General features: G+C 45.4%; 1 protein-coding gene across 1 annotated transcript in view; it reads left to right on the forward strand.

Moving 5' to 3' along the window:
- Positions 1-345: 345 nt before the first annotated feature.
- Positions 346-20,310, forward strand: part of GRIN3A (glutamate ionotropic receptor NMDA type subunit 3A) — a 71,271-nt gene continuing 51,306 nt past the window's right edge. The window contains exon 1 of the mRNA XM_085213021.1: positions 346-1,456. Coding sequence (XP_085069147.1) covers positions 743-1,456 — 714 coding nt within the window. The 5' untranslated portion in view covers positions 346-742. The remainder of the gene's footprint in view (positions 1,457-20,310) is intronic.

Raw genomic sequence — 20,310 nt, forward strand, 5'->3', positions numbered from 1 at the left:
TTCTCCTGGAAGAAAGGTGTTCTGTTATAGAAACAACTGGAGAAAGCGCTCACGCCTCGCTGAGCGCAGCGCTCGGGTCCCACGCGCTGAACACGCGTTGGCGGAGCGGTCGCACGCAGACGGGGACACCCGGCGCTGCTCCCAAGGTGTGCCCGCGGGGGGGGGCCGGGCGCTGACACCCCCAGCTCTGCGCCCTACGGTCTCCCGCTCGCCCTTCCCCCTCTTGCGGCGCTCGGCGCCGTCCATCGGGGCCGTCCCGGGACGCGCCCCCGGGGGAGAGAACGGGCGCTTCCCGCCAGCTCTCCATCCTCACGCCGGGCGGGCGTCTCCCTGCCGGCGGGGGCGGCGGCGACTACAAGTCCCGGCTGCCCGGGGAGGAGCCGCTCGCCGTCCCTCCCGGTGGGAGCGCAGCGCAGCCCAGCGACCGCCCGCAGCCCCGCCGCCCGGCAACTTTTCTCGCTTTCTCGGGAGCCGGGCAGGGCAGCGCGCCGGGGGCTGCGGAGCGGAGCCGGGCTGGCAGACGGCCGGGGGACGGCGCGGGGAGAGGCACCGCGCGGGGAACCGCTCCGGGGGCGGCGCGGGGGCCGCCCCGGGGCCGTCCGGCTGCAGTCCGGGCTCCGCGAGGGGCGGGCCGGGGGGTGAGCCCCCCCCACTCCCTCCGGCCCCGGGGCGGGGGCGCGGCGGCGGGGCCCCATGGGCGGCGGCGGGGGCGGCTCTGCGCCGGGCTCGCCCGCCGCGGCTGATGCCGCTGCCGGCCGCGCGCGGGGCGGCTGAGGCGGGGTGGGCCGGAGCCGGAGCCGGAGGAGGCGGCGGGCGGCGACGGCGGGCCATGTGTCGGTCAGGGGTGCGCGGGCTCCTGGGCCGGGCGTGCCTGCTGCTGCTGCCGCCCTGCGCCCTGGTGCTGGCGGCGGTGCCCGGCTCCGCGTCCCACCCGCAGCCCTGCCAGATCCTGCGGCGCATCGGGCACACGGTCAGGGTGGGGGCCACCCACCTGCAGCCCCGCGCCCCCGCCGCCGCTTGGAGCGGGGAGGCGGCGAGCGGCGGCCCCGAGGGGGAGGTTGCGGCGGGGGCTCGGGGCCGCCGGCCGGGCGGCGGCGGGGAGCGGCGGCCGGGCCCCGCTCCCTCGCCGCGGGACGCGCTGCTGCTAGCCGTGGCGAACCTGAACGGCGTGGCCGGGCTGCTGCCCTACAACCTGTCCCTGGAGGTGGTGATGGCGATCGAGGCGGGGCTGGGCGACCTGCCCCTATTCCCCTTCTCTTCCCCCAGCGCTTCGTGGAGCAACGACCCCGTCTCCTTCCTGCAGAGCCTCTGCCACACCGTGGTGGTGCAGGGGGTCTCCGCCATCCTCGCCTTCCCGCAGAGCCGCGGGGAGATGCTGGAGCTGGACTTCGTCTCGGCGGCGCTGCGCATCCCCGTGGTCAGCATCGTGCTGGGAGAGTTCCCCCGGCGGAGCCCGGTAAAGAGATTGGGGTTGGGGAGGAGGGGGTGCAGCGCTGTGCCCGCATCCCGGGGAGCCCTGCGGGGTCGGGGCGCGGGAGCAGTCCGGAGCGGGGAGCGTGCGCCGGTTTCGGGGCTGCCGGAACCGTTCTGCCCCCGTCCTGCGCCCTCTCCACCTTCCAGCGTTCTTTCCCTGTGCGGCGGTGCACGAGCATCCTCTTCTCGCACAGGAGACGGCGACTCGGCGGTGAGAGCGAAGTTGAGAGCGCGGCGTGGTTTGCCGCGCGGAGTTGCAGGGTTGAGATTAGATAGCGGCTCTTGTGGTGCAGCCCGTGCGGTGTGAGAGGCGATCCGCTGTAGATGCTTAACTTGGCTTTTGGAGAAGCTTCCCACACCAAAAGAGGGTCGTTAGAGAAAAGAAGGGGAGGGGGAGGAAGGGAAGGGCGGGGGAGAACAGGCTAATGTGTTTATTTATTACTTTATGTATTTCTTACTAGTCAGAATGCTTTGCAGAGTTCGCGTGGGGTAGTATCTATTGATTGTTCACCCGGTGACAGTTTTCAGGGAAGTTCTTCGCTCTTGGCTTTTCATTGAGCATTTCTGTTACTTGTAGCTCATGCATCACTGCTAGTTTGATTTGTGGAGTGTTGTAATGCTTACCTAAAACAGTAGAAACTGCAGGCTGACTCTGTCTGCATTTGATTGTGTAGCTGAAGTCATAGCATCAGAAGTCAGTGCCTAACTGCCTGAGGCACAACTTAAGGCAGCGTCCCAGGAGTGCTGAATTTTCTGCCATGTGGAGGTGGCATCCTTGCGTTATAAGCTCTGGGAAAAGGTGATGATGGTTCAGTATGTTGCAAATGCAGGCTCAGTGCCATAAGTCACGTCCAGGCAAAGGAGTGGGAAGAAAACACTCTTCTGTGTGGCCCCCACGAGGAAAGTTGTGGTAAGATGGCAGAAGCTGCCATTTAAGTAGCCAGGAGGAGCGTTTCTTTTATGTAGAAGGAGATGGCGCAACTTTGCACTCGGAATTTAATCAGGAAAAAAAAAAAAAAGATTACCAACTGAATTTTCTTTGCAAAAGCAAATAGAAATCCCAGCTTGGATCAATATTTTCTGTATTTTTTTTGTATTAAGACTGTGATAGAGAAGATAGGAAAAGAGCTGGTTTGTAATTGGAGGTGTGACCGCTGTTTGCTGCTCTAAACTCTGCTGGTTTTCTCTTGCTTGGCAAGAAAGGTAGCAGGTTTCTCTACAGATTATGCATAAACTCAAGGGTGATCCATACTTCTGAATGCCACTGTTCATATGTGCTTGATGCCATTAGCACCCAAGTTAGCTGAGTGACACCAGCCCACCTTGCAGTTACATTTCCTGTTGTACCTGAGCCAACAGCCAACGTTCCCTGAAGACCAGAGCCTGAACCATCTCCTTGCTCTGTTAAAATCAGAATTATTTTCTCTTCCATGCCAGATGGGACTAAGTTCATCTGGAGCTGCCTGAGGACACAACATATGTTAAACGCATATCATGCAGGACAGCAGTCATTGTGCCTTTCACAGACTTCATGGTTCCTGCTTAACTTTCACACTCTCCTCAGTGGGGAGCCAACTGTTTTCATTGGATAAATCTGTCCAAATCAAGACTTTGTTCCTAAGCAGACGTTTAAATGTCATTGTCGTCTATGACAGTGAAATCAATGCCTGACTTTAAACCTGTATTTAAGTGCTGAGGAGATTCAGGTTTTTTTTCAGATCAGCTTAAAAAAAAATCACTCTTCAAGATTTTGTGGATATTAAAAAAATCTCATCTGTATTTAAAGGCCAGCTGGTAATAGGAGAGCCTGTGCATCCTTCTGAATACTGCTTCATACTTAACAAATACCATTCAGAAGCTAACTTAACTCATGTGCTTCCCAGAATTGCAGGATTTCCAGCACCATCTCAGACCTGGCAGAGGCAGTGCGGTTGACCTGGGCAGCTCTGATGGCTTACTGCCCCAGGCAGGGATTTTGTCTGTCCCTCCATCCCATGCTAGCATCTCATGGCCTCCAGGCTTAAAAGCCCCGAGACTGCTAGCTGACTGCTTCTGGCTACAGGCAGCATTAGAGCAGGCAGTTGAGGGTGGCACAGTGGTTAGGTGAGATAGGTTCTGCCACTAAACAGGCTGAGCAGCCAGTTTTTTTAGAGAGGGGAAGACATGCAAGATGTTGAGGGCTGCAATCTCACTCTTCCTCCAAGAGGGTGGTTGGGGCCTGGAACAGGCGCTGAGCTGCTGGAGTTCATGGATTGTCTGGACACCACTCAGACACTGAGGTTTGAATTCTGGGTGGTGCGCTGTGGTGCCAGGAGTTGGACTCTGTGATCTTTGTGGATCGCTTCCAGCTCTGGATATTCTGTGACTGTGTTTCTGGTATGGAAGCTGTCAGCCCTGAGAAGCCTCCCGTCCCGCTCTACCTGGCAGGGCTGTCTTCTCCTCACTCCCGCACAGCAGCATGCACCCGGGCACAGCCTGCAGGCCTATGGCTTTCCAGCCAGAATAGCGGCGAGCCCCCAGCATGTTTGTCCTTGAAGTGCATTGCCTACCGCCTGTCATGTTGGGAATGTTGCAGACGTGCGAACAAATATGACATGTGCTAGGTGCTGTCCTACCAGCCCATCCTCAGGATTAGTTGGAGCTTTTGTTAGGGTTGTTTAAAGGGAACAGCAAGGTCTAGTTTTCCAAGTTATGCCATGATGGGAATGTATAAATATAACACTTGTGTTGCTGCTGTACATCAACAACCTTATTCCTTCATATGGAAGTTTATAATAAGCAGATATTCGTTGTAATTGAAAAGTACTTGGATTTTTGAGTAAGTCTTCCGCTACGTGGCACAAAGCAATACTTGAAATGAAGAAGAAGACTAGGATCTGGAACTGAAATTCATTTTAATAGCACTGACTGTTGTCTTCATCACATGTGATGGTGTGCTTCAAATGTGTGACATCGAGAGGAGCTATGCAATGTCAAAGTGGGCATCAGAAGCCAGCTGGATGCTTAGTGCTTTTGAATGCTGTGTCTAAGCATCTTTTTAATGTCTGTTCTTCATTAAATTCTCCTCTTCTGAAGTTCAGAGAATGACAAAGCTAACAGCATTCCTCCACAACAATTAACAATGACATGGCAACAGCCATCACAGAGATGCAGCATTGAGGGTTGTGTGTGTCAGAACACACACACAGCTTCAAGGGATGCTCTGCAGAGTAAAATGTGACATATTTTTCTTTCATTTTGATTTGTGTATGTGATTTAGTGACTAACATAGACTGACAGTAAATCCAGACACTGTTGTGACCTGAAAGAAGCTGTTTACTTTTCTGAGTTTACTGTCAGTCCTGTAAATTTTCACAATTTCAGTAAGCAAAAGTAACAATTTATCACCATCATTCAGCAAGCAGAAAACCACTGGATTCCTCCACTGCTAACTTGAATGCAGATCACATTGAAGCTTTGACAGATCATTATTTTGGAGACGGCAGCTCACGAGCACTGATGTCATTAAGGCAGGACTTACCTTGTTAATTTTTTCATAACATACACTTTTTCTTTTCAATGCTGCTAATGTCATTAGCTATTTCTCCAGAGAGGAAATAGCGAACACTACTAGGGAACATGAGCCACAAATAAATGCAGTGATAACATTTGTAGTACAGAGCCAGGAGTTTGGGAAGGATAGCCTGTAATTTCTATTTTACAGGTGATAGTATCAAGAACACAAGGGAGATAATGTTTGCAGCAGCTTTTGTCTGAACTTCAGAGCTAATGGACTATTTTCAGGGGGCTTCAGATAAATTGCTAGCTGTAATGTCTTTTAGCATTAGAAGGATTCTTTCCAGAGCAACAAAACAGAACAAAATAAATCTGAATCATCTTGGTTCCTGCATGGCCAGTCCATACTTCATCTGGTTTCTAGAGTGACTGGAATTGCCAGCACTTCTGATCACTGCTATGACTTCAGAAAGGGTAAAAAGAATACATAAATCCCGTCAAGAGTTTTAGTTTAAATAGTGAATTTCCTGACAAATTAGCAACCTCATGCTCAGAGCAGAGGCTCTAAAAGAAAATGACCATTAGCATTTAACTTTAAAGGGATTAAGTTCTCTTTTGAAAATAGAAGGGCCATGGGGGCATGGAAGAGCTGTGCAGCTGATAGTGCAGACACTTCTTTTCCTTCTTCGAGCTATAATTGCATCAGAAAGTTATTTCTGATCTGCAGGGGAAAAAAAAAAAAAAAGGGATAACTCATTGTCCAGGAGAGACTGCAAAACACATGCCTAGCTGCAGCTTCTCGTAGTTCATACTATCATCTCTAATCTGACTTGTTCCACATGTTGGAGTTTGTACCTGATGCTGAACAGATGAGCAGTAAGTATTCAGTCATCCCTGTGATCACCAGCCCTCCTCACCTCGCTGCATAAATTGTGTGGCACACAGTGGCTGGGCACCTCAGGGGGGTTTGTGAGAGATGGAATTGGATTCGTTGATCCGTACGGATCCCTTCCAAGTCTGGGTACTGTGATTCTGTGAGGTATCCTGGGGAAAAAAAAGGAATCAAAATCTGGAAATGGCATGAAAATGAATGTTCTCAGTGATGTCCTGTTTTTGAAACTTGCATAGTTTGGACTACAGATCTGCTATTAAGTGAAAGTCTTTTTACACTGCCTCTTAACGTAGTATCTCCTGTGGTCAGCTCTCCTAGAGCCATTACTTCTATTAAACACAAATTTCAGAGGTGTAATTCACATTTTGCTAGCAGTATTGTTGTCGTAGTACCATGAGTGAGATTTCTTTGTTGCAGCAACCCTCTGTTAAACGACAGCAGTGCCATGTTTGCTGACTGATCCCATTTCAGACAAGGTGACCTCTGGTACCTGCTGAGTGCTGCCATCTCCTGCCTCTCACTTGCTCCTCCCTGGTATCGTACATTGTCCTCAGATTGTTACTTTGAGAATGGTTCTTTGACAATGGTTCTTACCTGGGGCCCGGCGTGCTGTTGAGCATCACAGGCTATGAGACAAGCACAGCTTCAGTGTTTGATGAGTTGTCAGCTGAGGCCAGTCTGTCTGTTACCATAAACTTGGCAGATGCTTTGTGCTGAATGGAGAAAGTTGTTGTTTGTATTCTGTCCCATCATCAGAAAGCTCCCAGGTTTCCTGAAAGCGATGGTGGCATAACATTTGAAAGTTGCATTGGCATCTGATATATCGTGAGGTCTTCTCCTTAGTGCCGTAGCACAGGGTATGTTTGTTTTTTTGAAATGCAGAGAAGTGGTGAGAGTTTATTTACTTAAGCTCTCTCCCTGAATCCTTAATTCAGCATAACATTGAAGTGTGCTGAGGTGCATTTTTCCAAGTCTCACTTTCAGTGCTATTTCCAATTCCTCTTCTTTAGAAGGAAACCCCTCAGAAAGCCATTGAATTTGCCATCCTGCCACTGGGCTTCTGGAATTAAAGGATCTTGCAGCTTACGGTGTTTTAGCATGATATATGATAAATGTACTTTGAGTTTCAAGAATGCATTTTCTTAGCTGTCTTATTGCTTGTGGAGAAACAGTGTTATGAGGTGAGTGTTTTCAGAAGTACTATTTCAAGACTTCATGTTCTTTGTAACCCTAGAAGCGTACCTAGTATTCCTTACTACCTAAGTTGCTGTGAAATAGTTCAGCAGACTTCTTATCACCTAAGTTTCTTAAACATCTTTGGTGCATAGAAGTGCATAGAAGTGTACTTTCTAGTATTTGTGGTTTGGTCAACCAACCATCACAGAGTTATCCACAGCCCTTATTTTGTTGTACTTTTTTATTTTCCTTTTTCCAAACAATCGTTACTTAAGGAAATATTGGCCATACCTCAATCTGAGTGTCTGTTTATTTCCAAGTTAGGAGGGCATAAGTAGTACATAGCAATCTAAGACATTGGAAACTGGGTAGTGCAGTATTATTTGAAACACACACAGAGATTCTCTGTTCAAGTGGCTTCAGCTCAACAGTGGGAAAACTGTCTCAATTACAGCAATGGTTTATTACCCAGATTCAGGATGTTCACTCAGTCTATAATTATTTAGGGTATCTGACTTTGTGAATCTTTAGATAAAATTATGTCAATGATCACTTTGTTCTTGAAGTGCATCTACTTTTGTCAAGCTTTATCAAATCACATAGTCAACTTTATAAGCTTTGTTGTGTTTTCAATTATATCAATTCCATTTGAAAAGGGTTTAGAGGAGCTGCATCTGGGGAAGGAGTTGGGGGGAAAATGATTCTCACAATTGAATATTGGAAGGTACTTACTACATAAACTAAGAAAATTATCTTCATTGAATTAATACAGAAACTAAAAAAAAGGTACCTGCCTTATAGTCTAACATGCATTTATCTTAGTCTCTTTCCTTGCTGTACTGATCATGTGGTGCCAGATTTTGGAGAAAATATCTGAGCTGTCTAATAACAGGATTTCTGCATTCCCCATTGCGTGTTATTGCTGTGATGCAGGAAACACCGAGTTAAAATCAGATTCAGTTGCAAACTTGGTGCTTTCTTTTGTTACGGATATTTATAAAATGGTATCTTCCTAGCTGAAGAAATCTTTCATACTACAGTGTACAAACTCATGTTGATAATAATTAAATTATGACAAAGGTAAGTGGTTAATTCTTACTGTACTTAATGACACCTGCTGACAGAAGAAACACCCATATGGCATTCAGTAAGTAAAAACTAAAATTTTGGCCAAGCAAATTTGCTAGTAGAGACTACATGAATACAGAATATAGGCAATAAAGAGAATATTGACAAAGAAAACATTCTCTACAGATGTAAATTGGGATGCTCATTGTAACTTCCACCAAGAATTTATTAATCACAGAAGCCTGAGCAATCCATATTTGCACTAGAATATATGGCAGACCTCAGAAAGCTGTTGATCAATTCAATGTTCACAAATTCAAAGACCACTTATAAACATTTTCATCTAGGGTACATTTAATGAGTTATTTATTATTTAAACCCATGAGATAATGAAAGCATTAGAACTCAAATCTGTGTTGGATTTAATTACTCATTTAAGTCATCAAATAAAAATGTTTAGCCTGTGTATTCTATTCACTTCCTGCCGAGACTTCCTTACAATATTTGAACGTGAAAGAAATCCAGGTTTAGCACAGATAAAATTTACGTATTTCTGTTAATCCCTTATGGTAATCAACAGAAAACTGGAAAAAGCAGTTTCTTTTCTCATTCCAGGGTTGTCTTCCCAAGAAGAATCATGTTTCCATAGATCTGAAAAAAGAGCTTTTAAATAGGGTAAGGATTGTGTTTTCAGTCGAACAGAAGAGCCTACCAAATCACACTGCAGTACTGATAGCTGTGTATTGCATAGTTTATACTGAATTGCTAAAAGAAGCCAGAGAAAAGAAAGGGAAGAAAACAAGAAAACTAGAGACCTAAATGCAAGTGACACAAGGGCAGATAAGGAGAAAATAAACTGAATCAGGAAAGGAAGGAGTCTCTTTGTCTCTTAGTTTCTCGAACTCCAGAAGCATAAAAATAGAGTAATAGAGTTTTACATGAAATCACCGTACGAGGAGCCAGGGTCACCAAGCAGAGAGCCAAGAAGCTTGCCAGGGTTGAGTTGGCAGGACTACCTTGCTTGCTGGGTAGAGACACTTGCTTCCAGCAAGCTGTACTTCCCAAATGAGTCCTGCAGATATCTCGAGGAACTGCTAAGCCAACAGCATCGTCATGGGGGATGCTCGGCATCTTGTGGTTCCAGTGTGTCCCTGGACCTGCAGGTGGACCAGGATTGTACCAGCACATGCAACATCAGACCAGTGGGTATCCAAGCAGGACTTTGGAATGAATGGGAGCAAGTCCAAGTGCAGCAGCTTTGGGATTGCATCATCTGGCATCAGTGGCTGTTCTGTACATCTGATCCAGCCCTGAAGTTCTGCTTGTTTTTGCATGTATCCCGTTAGCCAAAATGGTCCTCGCCACCATGGGGAGAGGATGCGCAGCAGAAAGAGAAGTATTTAAGCTTGAGTAGACAGCAGTGATGGATGATTCATTTATTAAGGAAGTCACACTTGAGCAAAGCCATTTGTGCAAGGGGCTCCTCAGCAGCGTGACTAACAAGTCCACAATCTGGCCCCAAATGCTTCTCAGCTGTCACATCAAGCTCCGAATGTTACTTTTGGCAATTACTGACAAATACACAAGAACTGCCAAAAGTGGGGAGGGACACCACAAACTGCAGCAAGCTGTAGTGGGTGTCATCTGCCACCTGTTCAGAGCAATGCTGGGACATGGCTTTGGCTTTGTGTAGGCTTTCAGGACGTACCTCTGTTTAGACCTGACACTCAGTTCTCCATCGTGAGCTTACTGTGTTGTTTCCACACAGAGCAGTATGATACAGCATCTTGCAGCCCTGTATTGTATATATAGCCTATGCAAGATGCAGGGACAGTGAGTGAGATGGTGGTGCTGAATCTCTGTCTCTGTCTCTATCTCTGTCTCTCTGTCTCTGTCTCTGTCTCTGTCTCTGTCTGTCTGTCTGTCTCTCTCTCTGTCTCTGTCTCTGTCTCTGTCTGTCTGTCTGTCTCTCTCTCTCTCTCTCTCTCTCTCTCTCTCTCTCTCTCTCTCTCTCTCTCTCTCTCTCTCTCTCTCTCTTCTCTCTCTCTCTCTCTCTCTCTCTCTCTCTCTCTCTCTCTCTCTCTCTCTCTCTCTCTCTCTCTTTCTCTCTCTCTCTCTCTCTCTCTCTCCCTCTCTCCCTCTCCCTCTCCCTCTCTCCCTCTCCCTCTCTCTCTGGGCTATACCAAGCTGCTTGCTTGGCTTCCCCATTGCCAGAAGGCTGGCTGGAAAGTTTCTGCTTGGCACTTGGTGGGAAAGATCTGCTTATCAGCATGCTGGCTAATTAGCTTTTATCAGGAGTGCTGCAGTCACCTGAATATCCCAATTACAGATGGGGAGGTAGAGATGAGGTGGGAGAGTGAGTGTGATCACAGGTGCACCCTCTGCTGCCAGTAAAGTGCAGCAAATGGGTGAATTACTGCAATATTTTGATTGTTGCTGTTATATAGGAGAAGTCAAATGTCAGGAAATGCAGAGAAAGGCATCATTTTCCTTTTCTTGCTACAGTATTTTTATTACTTTTTCTTCACCAGCTTTCATGTGTGGTGATAGCTTGCAAAGCCTATCTTACAATGTGGAAATGATTTGAAATGCATTATAAAAATCTATGGATATGCTGCACAGGCATATTTTAAACTCTTAGTATTTCCCTAAAGGCGTACTCTTCCAATTTCAGCTTTTTTAAGAATGTGAAGGAAATGATTGCCCATGCTGCTCATCAGACATTTTACGAGGCTTAACTTAAGGTTAAAAGACAAGATAGATCTTCAAGCAAAAACTGAGATTTTGAAAATGAAGCCTTGCATTTGTTGCAGGGAAAGAACTATTAGACCTAGCAATTAATAGCAGAAAAGAGCAGCTGTATTATGCACTGGGCTCTCTCAACGATGTCACTGATAAAGTAGTTACATTACACTCGTTTTAATAGCATACTCACTCAAACCAGCTTTAAAAGAACTTTTTTTTTTTTTTTGCAAATTGGTGAAAAATCAGTATTATGAGTTCAGTTTGATAATTTTTTGGTGCTATTTTAGATGAAAGCATAATTATTTATTACTTTCTCAGCTTGTAAGGCTCTCTCATATATTCAGCTCTCAGTAGTGGAAGAGTTTCTAAGAATTTACTGTACTTGACATAAGCATCAATAAATGGGAAGAATAGATCTGAACATTACTTGGAGCTGATAGCTGCCCTCTGCAGAGCATACTGGAGCTGTTTTAGCTGTAACTTACTTTTTGTAGCACACTAATACTGCGCAGTTAGTTTTGCTCCTACATTAGAAGGGCAACAAGGTGAAGCAGTTACTTGTCTGGGCTTTCTCAGCTTAAATTGCTTGTGATAGGTGCTGAAATGTAGAGTTCTGTGAAGATGAATACATGCCCAATAACTGCCTTGAGGGAAATAGAGGTAAGCAGTTGAAGCAAAACACATTGGAGCTTTTGGTTTCAGCTTTGGGACATGAAAGCTTTTACTGTCGCTGCAGCACATTGCGCTGGTCAGACAGGAGTATCCAGGGGCTTAGTACGAGATCACAAAATCAAGCAAGGCTGCAAGAGAAGGTGCTGCTTCCCTGTTGTCTTTGCTTCCCCTTTTCCAGCTGTACTGGTGACACTGTTATGCTGGCTTGCCCAGGACCCAGAATAAAAAGACGTGCCCAAGGGAGTCTGGTGCCATCTGCAGCAGAGCTTGAAGTAGTTGAGATTTGGTTTTCATGAAGCATGGGATGCTGAGCTGAGCAGGTCAGCCTGATCTGGTGCTCTTGCACTGCTTGAGGCTGAAGGCAGGGAGAAATGTAGGGAACAGCCTCCCCTTCCTGGCTGCCAGGCTTGTTCAGGATGTGAGCAGATGTGTGATCAGTGCAGCTGACAGGCTCTGTTCAGCCCTGTGCGTTTCTCAGAGAGAAAAATAATAAAAGAATATGATCAAACATGGCATCAGTGTTCATTTACCAGGGACTCTGGGGAAAAAAAAGGCTATTAATCAGCTCTTTAAAAGTTCACGTTAAAATGTATCTGTATGGAAACATGCTGGATAGACTGGTACAGCTAATGATACCCTGGTGGCCTCTGATGAAGTATTTTGCATCCAGCAGTCAACCCAGGGAATGCAAAATGATCATTATTCAGTCACCCTTATGATCATCCTTTTATACGCATGAATTATTTACTTAGTACAGGCTACTTACACACTTGTTAATGAAAACCAGCTTTTCCATTGTAAGACCTGTAAGATCTCTTCAGAGCATGTAATCCTTCTAACCGTGTTTATTTCAGATTCATTATCCCGTGTTTTGTGTAATGTAATCTTTTATTGTATAAATAGAACATTCTTCAGAGCAGAAAACCTGTGGGAAAGGATTCCTTAATACCGAAACTTTCATTTTTTATTTTTTTATGTATTTGAGAGAAAGATGGGTGAGTGGTCTGTTTCAAATACTGATGCCCAGGATCTCCAGGAACCCTCAAATTTCATTCAGCTGCACTGTATTGTACCTACTCTTCCGTTTTCAGTACACCTTGCTTCATTCATACTCTCTTAGCCTTGCCCACCAGTTATTTGTTCTAAGTACTGTATTCCACCGTAGGATAAGGCAGATCCTAAATTAACAGTCTTCACTCCAGAAAAAGACAGCAAGGCTCTATTGTGATACAAATGATCAGCAACATAAATTGCTCATCACTCACTGTTCGTCACATTTTCTGAAGAGCACCAAAAATAAGACACTTATTTATAAATAGCTTAGCCTGCTAGTTTCCAGTGAAACTGATTTTCGTATCTTCCCACCATTTTGACAGTGCATATAAATATGTAACTTGTAGTTATGTGAAAGTTAGCTGTTCCACAGTATCCTCTGTGGGCATTCACAACCCATCCGGGTTCGCAGCAAAAGAATAAATGGTAAAATGAGACTTGTGGGATGCAGTGTGTCACGTTATTAGCAGAAGAAATATGCTTTGCTTAGAGAATGGGAGCTTGTTGCCCAGATCATACTGTTCTTGTATTCCTCCACAGAAGTGCACTTTTAAGAGGAAAATGAAGTAAGAACTTACAGCAAATAATACCTCTGATAATTATAGACATTTTTTCTGCATGAAAAACACCTAAGATTTCTGAACAAGGATGAACAATAAAGGCATTAGGTATAACTGCATCCTAAAGCCTTCCAAAAATTTATGTAAATACTTCCTTTTACTTTTTACCCTACTGGCTTTCAGTAGGGACTGAAGTTTGAGATATGGTTTTAGTTGCTTGGCTAAGCCACATGATTTTTTTTTTTTCCATCCAGTCTGATGAGCATGAGAACTGAGATATACTTGGAAACTGAAACTTGCAAATACTGAAAGTGTTAATTTCTGTTGTTCACTTTCTACGAAATTCTGTCCTGGTGCAATTTGATTGCTCAGATGAAAGGAAACGTTGACTATAAGAAGAGCTGTGTGGGTATCTGTAGTTGTTTCTGATGCATTTGCTATCAAAAGCAAGCTAATATATTCAGACTTCCACTTCTCTTAAGCATGATCTGGCTATGCTGAGGATGAGGAATTAGTGTAACAAATCTGTTGCTTGCTACTGTGATATTAAAACTATATTCATAATTGATCTCAACGTGGCTATCAACTTTAACCTTTAATTTTAGATGTTTGTATCTTATTTTTACCAGAGATTCCCTTCACTTAAAGACGTGTAGAAAGCCATTCACTGAATAAAACCAAAGATAATAGAGACAGTCCATCTTATTTGGATCCTACATACTCTAGTGTTATAAGAGCAAATGCGTGTCTTCCATGGGCTGTGCAAAATTAGTACTGATCTTATTAGTGAATAATGACCAACAGGATGGTTTATTATTGGCAGTAAGAGGGGAAGAAATTGGAATTCAATGTGGCCATTGAGCAGATGACTGTAACAGGAAATCCAGCCGTATCCAGCTGAAGCTTAAAAACCTGTAGAGAAATAGAGTGGGGTAAGGTACTGGACAGCTAAACATCCTTTGTTGGAAGTTTAGCAGTCTGCAGCTATTTATATCAGTGTTCCTACACACGTACTCAATCTCTACTTGGTTGAAGAATGGTCTCCAAATAAACATTGCTTACCTTACCTTCGTTTCAGGAAAGATCCAAAACAAACCTTCCACAGAAGATGCTGCTCTGTGTGTCTCTCCATGCCTTTTATCCTCTCAGCTGCCTGGCTGTTTATTAATAATACATCCAAGTGTTCTGTATGGTACCACTGAGGGTTTTAAGCATGGAATTTTTGCAGAATATTTTAGATCCCTTGCTCAGATGGGGCGGTGCTGCCTTTGTGTTGATGCAAAATACCAAAATTCAGAGCTTGCACTATTTTCACCTTCTTTAGCTCCATCCCAGATCACAGAAACGTGTAGAAGTATAATTTGAAAAACTGACCAAGACTTGCATTCAGGTGCTGGAGCTGTGTAAACAGAGAGAGAAAAGTGAAATAGGGAAAAGAACATGTTCCTATTTCTCTGGGAAATATGCTGTTTTTGTGGTTTTAATTATAGGTTCCCTCCTCCTGAAGCAGCACTGTTTCCTGTAGCTTCGATCATATGTTCTTGTCAAACTCGTAGGAGCAGTGCTCTGTCATCCCTTCCCTTCAGGTTGTCTGAGGGAATTAGGTACTTCTCTGCAGCACTAGCAGTTGTTGAGGGAATTACAAAGACTTGCTGAGGCAGAGCCCACTGATGTGTATTCCTGATCCCTAAGCATGGTTCACCACCAGTTGTGCATTATATGAGTGCAGATAGACAGACATGAGTGTCTTGCCGGGATTAGTGAGACATGATGCTGTTGTACTTTATCACAACTGCTTACCCATGTCAGAATCCCAGGGTGTGCTTCATTTTCACTGGTTCTTATCCTCTCCGTTAGGAGGATCCAATCACCCACTCAAGAAGCAGAAATAGTGCATGACTAACTATGTCACGGAACAAATGATTAGCACTAAGTAGTTTGTGCTAGCTGTTTGCAAACAATCCACGTGCCGACAATTATACTGAAGCAATTTTGTGAATACCTAACTGCGCATTTCTGCATAACTCAGGATGGGCTCAGTATCATTAAATCTGTAACTTTCGCTAAAATCGCCGGTGCACTTCCTTCATTGGCCATTGTGCTGGGAACATGGACCACAAAGCTATCCTTAGCGAGAGTGGTGAGAGGAAGGGTGCTTCTCCAACATATTGCAGCTGCAGTGCTGTGGAGGTTTATACACCACCGAGTGCCAGGGAGGGCAGCCACTTGCAGGTGGATCCACAGAAACAGCCAGTGTTTGTGGATTTGCAGTCATGCAAGCCAAGATGCTGATTTGCTCCAGCTGAACCCAGCCCACATGCAGAGATCCCAGTCTGGCTGCCATGTGTCAGAGCACTTGTTAGGTTCATCAGTGGGAGATGAGGGCCAGCTTGATCTACCTGCTGACATTACAGTTAGGGAGCTGACCTAATGAGAGCCTGATGCTGATGTAAGACTTTGTGGTGAGTAAGAAGGCATCTTGTGTTGGTACGGAGCTCAGTGCTGACAAGAGCTTATTGATTCCTATGGTGCAGAGTATTTGAGAGTATTTTGTTTAACGGAAATGTGCAGCCCTCCTGGATCCTAAAGCACAGAGCTCTTAAAAAATAAATACCCAACATACTTGGGTAACTGATAGTTTAAAGTGAGTGGAGTGGTTGTCAGTTGTCACAAAGTTGTGCAAACAGGAGGAGATGCATTATTTTATAAGAGGGGGATACTGAAGTAGTGGAGATTTAAAGGGGCTGCTCCAGAAGGGGAGTCAGTATCAAAAATGAGATTGGTAAAGCCTTTCACCTTGTTCCTATGCTACGAAGCATTCTGCCCATCAATAATACCCAGCTTGTCAAATGAACACTATTACTTCATTACCTTCTCGTAAATGAAGCCAACCCCAGTAACCAGCCAGAACAACATCTTCCATTTCCCCCTCAAGAAAAAAAAAGGAGCAGTGCAAATATGTTTTTGCTTAAGTAGGTAGGACAATGACCCTTATTTACAGTGAAGCAAAGTTCACATGTAATTCCCTCACAAATGCTTGTTTAGATTCTCCTCGCTAGTCTCTTTTTCTCTTAGGGTAAGAAGTACAAAGGCTGCTCTGAAAATAATGCTTCTCATTTTATTACGATGGCCCTTGCTATCTGAGGCAGATGTTGGTGGTATGGCTGTAAAGGCTGAACCTTCATGACAGTATCCCATTACATGCTGTTAGCATGTGACAGATGGCAGCAGAGGGGCAGTTGACAGAATGGAGTCTGAAATAGAACTGTTTATGAAGCAAAGGTTTGTCACTGAATTCCTCCATGCAGAAAAAATGGCCCCCATTGATATTCGTACTTGCTGAATGTGATGGAGACCAGCCAGTGGGTGTGTGAGCACAGAGATGTGATGAGTGGTGCATTTCAGCAGTGATGGCAGCAAAATGGGTTACCTCTGCTGGTGCAGATTGTTTTGAGTGTGGCATGCAGGCTCTTTTCATGCTGGTGAAAATGCATAACTAATGGTGATGACTATCTAAAAATAATGTTTTGTATCTGAGGATTTGCTCTATCAAACAGTGTTCTTATGCTCTTGGTATATACTGTAATTTCCATGGTAATAAATAGGATGCATTACTTTTGGAGTGACCTACATATATTGAACTTCTCTATCACCACTGGCCTTGCTAGTAAGAACATTGTGCTGAATCACTTTTGTCCATACACTAGTGAGTTTCTGTTTAACAGAGGAAGATCTAATATTTCTTTGACACCATACAGACTTCCGTGTTTTTTTTCAACTCTTCACAGTGCAGTAGCATTCATTTAGATGCATATGCTGATGGGAGCTGGAAGCTGGAAGTGCCACTCCGGGGGGAAAAGCCTGGCAGAAGTCCTCAGGCTAAGTCAGTGACACCTTCCAGAAAGTGAGCTGTGGCCTCCTCAAGCCCCTGGTAACGCATGCCAAAGGGCAGAGGCTGCGCACTTGTCTTGTGAACTTCTCCTTTCAAGATCAATAGACCCAGTCCTCCTGAGACCTCCTTGCTTTGGAGCTACTCTTGTATGACCAAAACAGGTCTCAGCTTCCTATCCTGATGAGCATTTTGGGTTCCGTCTGCAAACCAATTCAGACATCAGAGTTCATCTTTTCCCATCCTTTGCCTCCAAGTTTGCGAGGAAAGGCTTGTCCATGAGGAGTGGTGCGTCATGGATCTCCAGCCTCACCAGAAGGCTTGTCTTCTGCTGGATATGTGGGACACAAAAACAATTAAAGGAAGGCTGTAAGGCAGAAAGCTCCCTCCTTGTGATAGAACCATAGGAGCGCAGCGAAACTCAGAGGCCATGGCCACCGGCACTGACCTGCCCTTATGGTGCTTTCATACTGTTGCAGCAGAAAGAGGTATGCAAGGTAAAGCTGATGGGCTGCTCCTGATCGTGAAATGCTGGAGCCAGTTGCACTCACCATGGCACAGCCATACAAAGAGACATATTTACGTGGCTGGTGCCAGCATCTTGTGATCAGTACCAGCTGGAGAGTGGTGGTAACAGACACGTAGTACAAGCCTTCAGTACAGCCAGGTGGTCACACCAGGAATGGTATGCTGTGGTTCCCAGCGTGGATAGTCACATATTTATCTTCTGTCTGTGCACACTATCACGTATCACGATTAAGGATGGCTTAAAGGCTAGAAAGCATTGATTGCTATTGTTCCAATGAATTTGGATTCAGTGCAAAGGAAAGAAAAGTTGGAGTCATTAATATCTCCATGCTGTCACTTTACTGATGGTCTGAGTGTCCATGTTAGGTGCTGGTAGCTGTAATCTGTACAGATGTTTGTGCACAGTAGAGAGATAATGCTACTGTGTATACACTGTCAAGTATTCAGATTAGAATAGTAGATAGATTCAGAAGAGTAGATCACAACAAGGAGCTGTAAATGTCCACCTGATTGAATATTATGAATCGTGGCCATGGCTAGTGAGTTCTGATGAATTCTCCAAGCCCCACCACAGCACCACGTGTAACTGCTCTGCACACTACCTTTACAGTAAGGTCTGCCTTTATCACATTATGATTGTTGGTAAGTTAGAATTAATAAAGAAGTCAGAGTATCCAAGTACTTGGCAGGCATCAGGTCCTGATGAGGCAGGTATCTGAGTCAGTAAGAGGAGTCCAGAAAGACAGGCCAGTGTGCTTTGAGTAGAGCAGAGGTACTAATATCCAAAGTACTTAACAGTAACTCATAAAATAATTGTATTTGTAACTTCACACATTCTTTTATCTCTTGAGGCAGCTGTGTCTTGCATGGGTAGAACAGGAATTTTGAGCATTAGATTCTGCTTCTGGCAAGATCTCAGTATATCCTCTAAGATATGTGACTTAACCTCTTTTTTTTTTTTTTTTTTTTCCTTTGTCCCTTCAGATGCCTCTCTGTGCAAAGGGATGTGAAATATTTATCTTGCTGTGGGCTGCAGGACTTCTAGGGCAGAAAGCCACTACATAAGGGAAAAGCTCAGACATGCTGTGGTGTTCGTACCCTGTGCTGCTCACTTATGCACTGTACTAAAGCAGGGCCATCCTTGTCTTGCAGAGAGGAGCTTACATGCAAAGGAAGCACAAAGCAGGGCAGGGATTTCAAGCAGGATTGCTCAGTTGCTATATTTGATGCACGGCCAGGGTATCTTCCTCCTCCTCTTTTATCTCCTATCTCTCTCTGCCTTGGTAACAGCACTGTGCAGTCAGTCACACACTTCTGTGGGAGGCTGCTGTGTGCTTGGTTGGAAGCTTAAATGCTTCTGCCTTTGGTGAAGAGAGAATTCTGGATTGTAGAATCACACCTTGTTTGTCTTCTGCATGACCAGAAGAGAAATTTGCAAAGAGCATGACTAAGCTGCTAAACTGTACACTTGTCTTTTTTTTTTTTTTTCTGTTGGTGGCAGTTGTGTTTTTTGTTTGTTTGTTTTGCTGGTTTGTTTATTCATGATCTTGAATTCAGGATTAAGAGGGAAAAAATTGAAAGTAAATACAAGTCACTGAGCTTTGCTGCATTTTCAGAAGTCATGCTTCCATCTCCTTTTGAAGGAATGTAAATTTGCAGCCCAGAAGCCAACAAACATAGAATCACAGAATGTGTTGGGTTGGAAGGGACCTCAAAGCCCAGCTCCGGTGCCCCTTCCAGCCTGGCCAGGAGCACCTCTAGGAATGGGGCACCCACAGCTTTCTTGGACAGCTGTGCCAGGGCATCATCACCTTCTGCGTAAAGAATTTCTTCTTAACATCTAAAGTGAATCTCCCCTCTTTTAGTGTAAAGCCATTCTCCTTGTCCTATCACTATGAAACCATGTAAAAAAATGATCTCCCTCCTGTTTACAAACTCCCCTCAAGATCTGGAAGGCTGCAGTGACGTCTCTCCACAGTCTTCTCATCTCCATGCTGAACAAGCCCAGCTCCCTCAGCCTGTCTTCATAGAAGAGGTGCTTCTGCCCTCTGACCTTCTTTGTGGCCCTCTTCAGGACCCTTTCCAACAGCTCCACATCTTCCTTGTGCTGGGGACCCCAGAACCAGATGCAGTACTGCAGGTAGGGCCTCACGAGGACAGAACAGTTGGGGACAATCCCCAGTCTCTCTCTGCTGCCACCCCACTGCTGATGCAGCCCAGGATACTGTTGGCCTTCTGGGCTGCAGGTGGACACTGTTATCTCATGTCCAGCTTTTTGTCCACCAAGACTTCAAATTTGTCCCTGCGGAGCTGCTCTCAATGAGTTCTTCTCCCATTCCGTATACATCATGCCTCCCTCCTGCTCCTGAAGTTATTGCTGGCTTTGGCTGACATATCTCCCTCTGATATTTCTTCTGCTGCTGGCATGGCAGAGCCCTACCATGCACTCAGGGATACCTGTCTGGTTGCCTGTCAGCAAGCCCTCAGCATGCCACTCACAGTGCCTCCCCACTGCTTGTGGCCCCTGGCATTGCGCAGACTTGGTGTAGAGGGGAGAAATCTGGCAGAAGGAAGGGCTGGGATGCTCCCATGGAAATCTCTGCATCTAGTGAAAAAAAATGAATTTGCAGGATTTGTTTTTTAGAAGAGTTGCTTGATGTAGTTTTTTCCTTCTTGCCCTCTTCCCCTAAGAGCTAATTACAAGTCTTTCTAATTTCCCAGCTTTCTAATTAAATCCTTGGAGTATTAAATAAGAAACC

The sequence above is a fragment of the Meleagris gallopavo genome, chromosome Z (assembly GCF_905368555.1).
Source record: "Meleagris gallopavo chromosome Z, MGAL_WU_HG_1.1, whole genome shotgun sequence".
In the NCBI taxonomy this organism is placed as follows: Eukaryota; Metazoa; Chordata; class Aves; order Galliformes; family Phasianidae; genus Meleagris; species Meleagris gallopavo.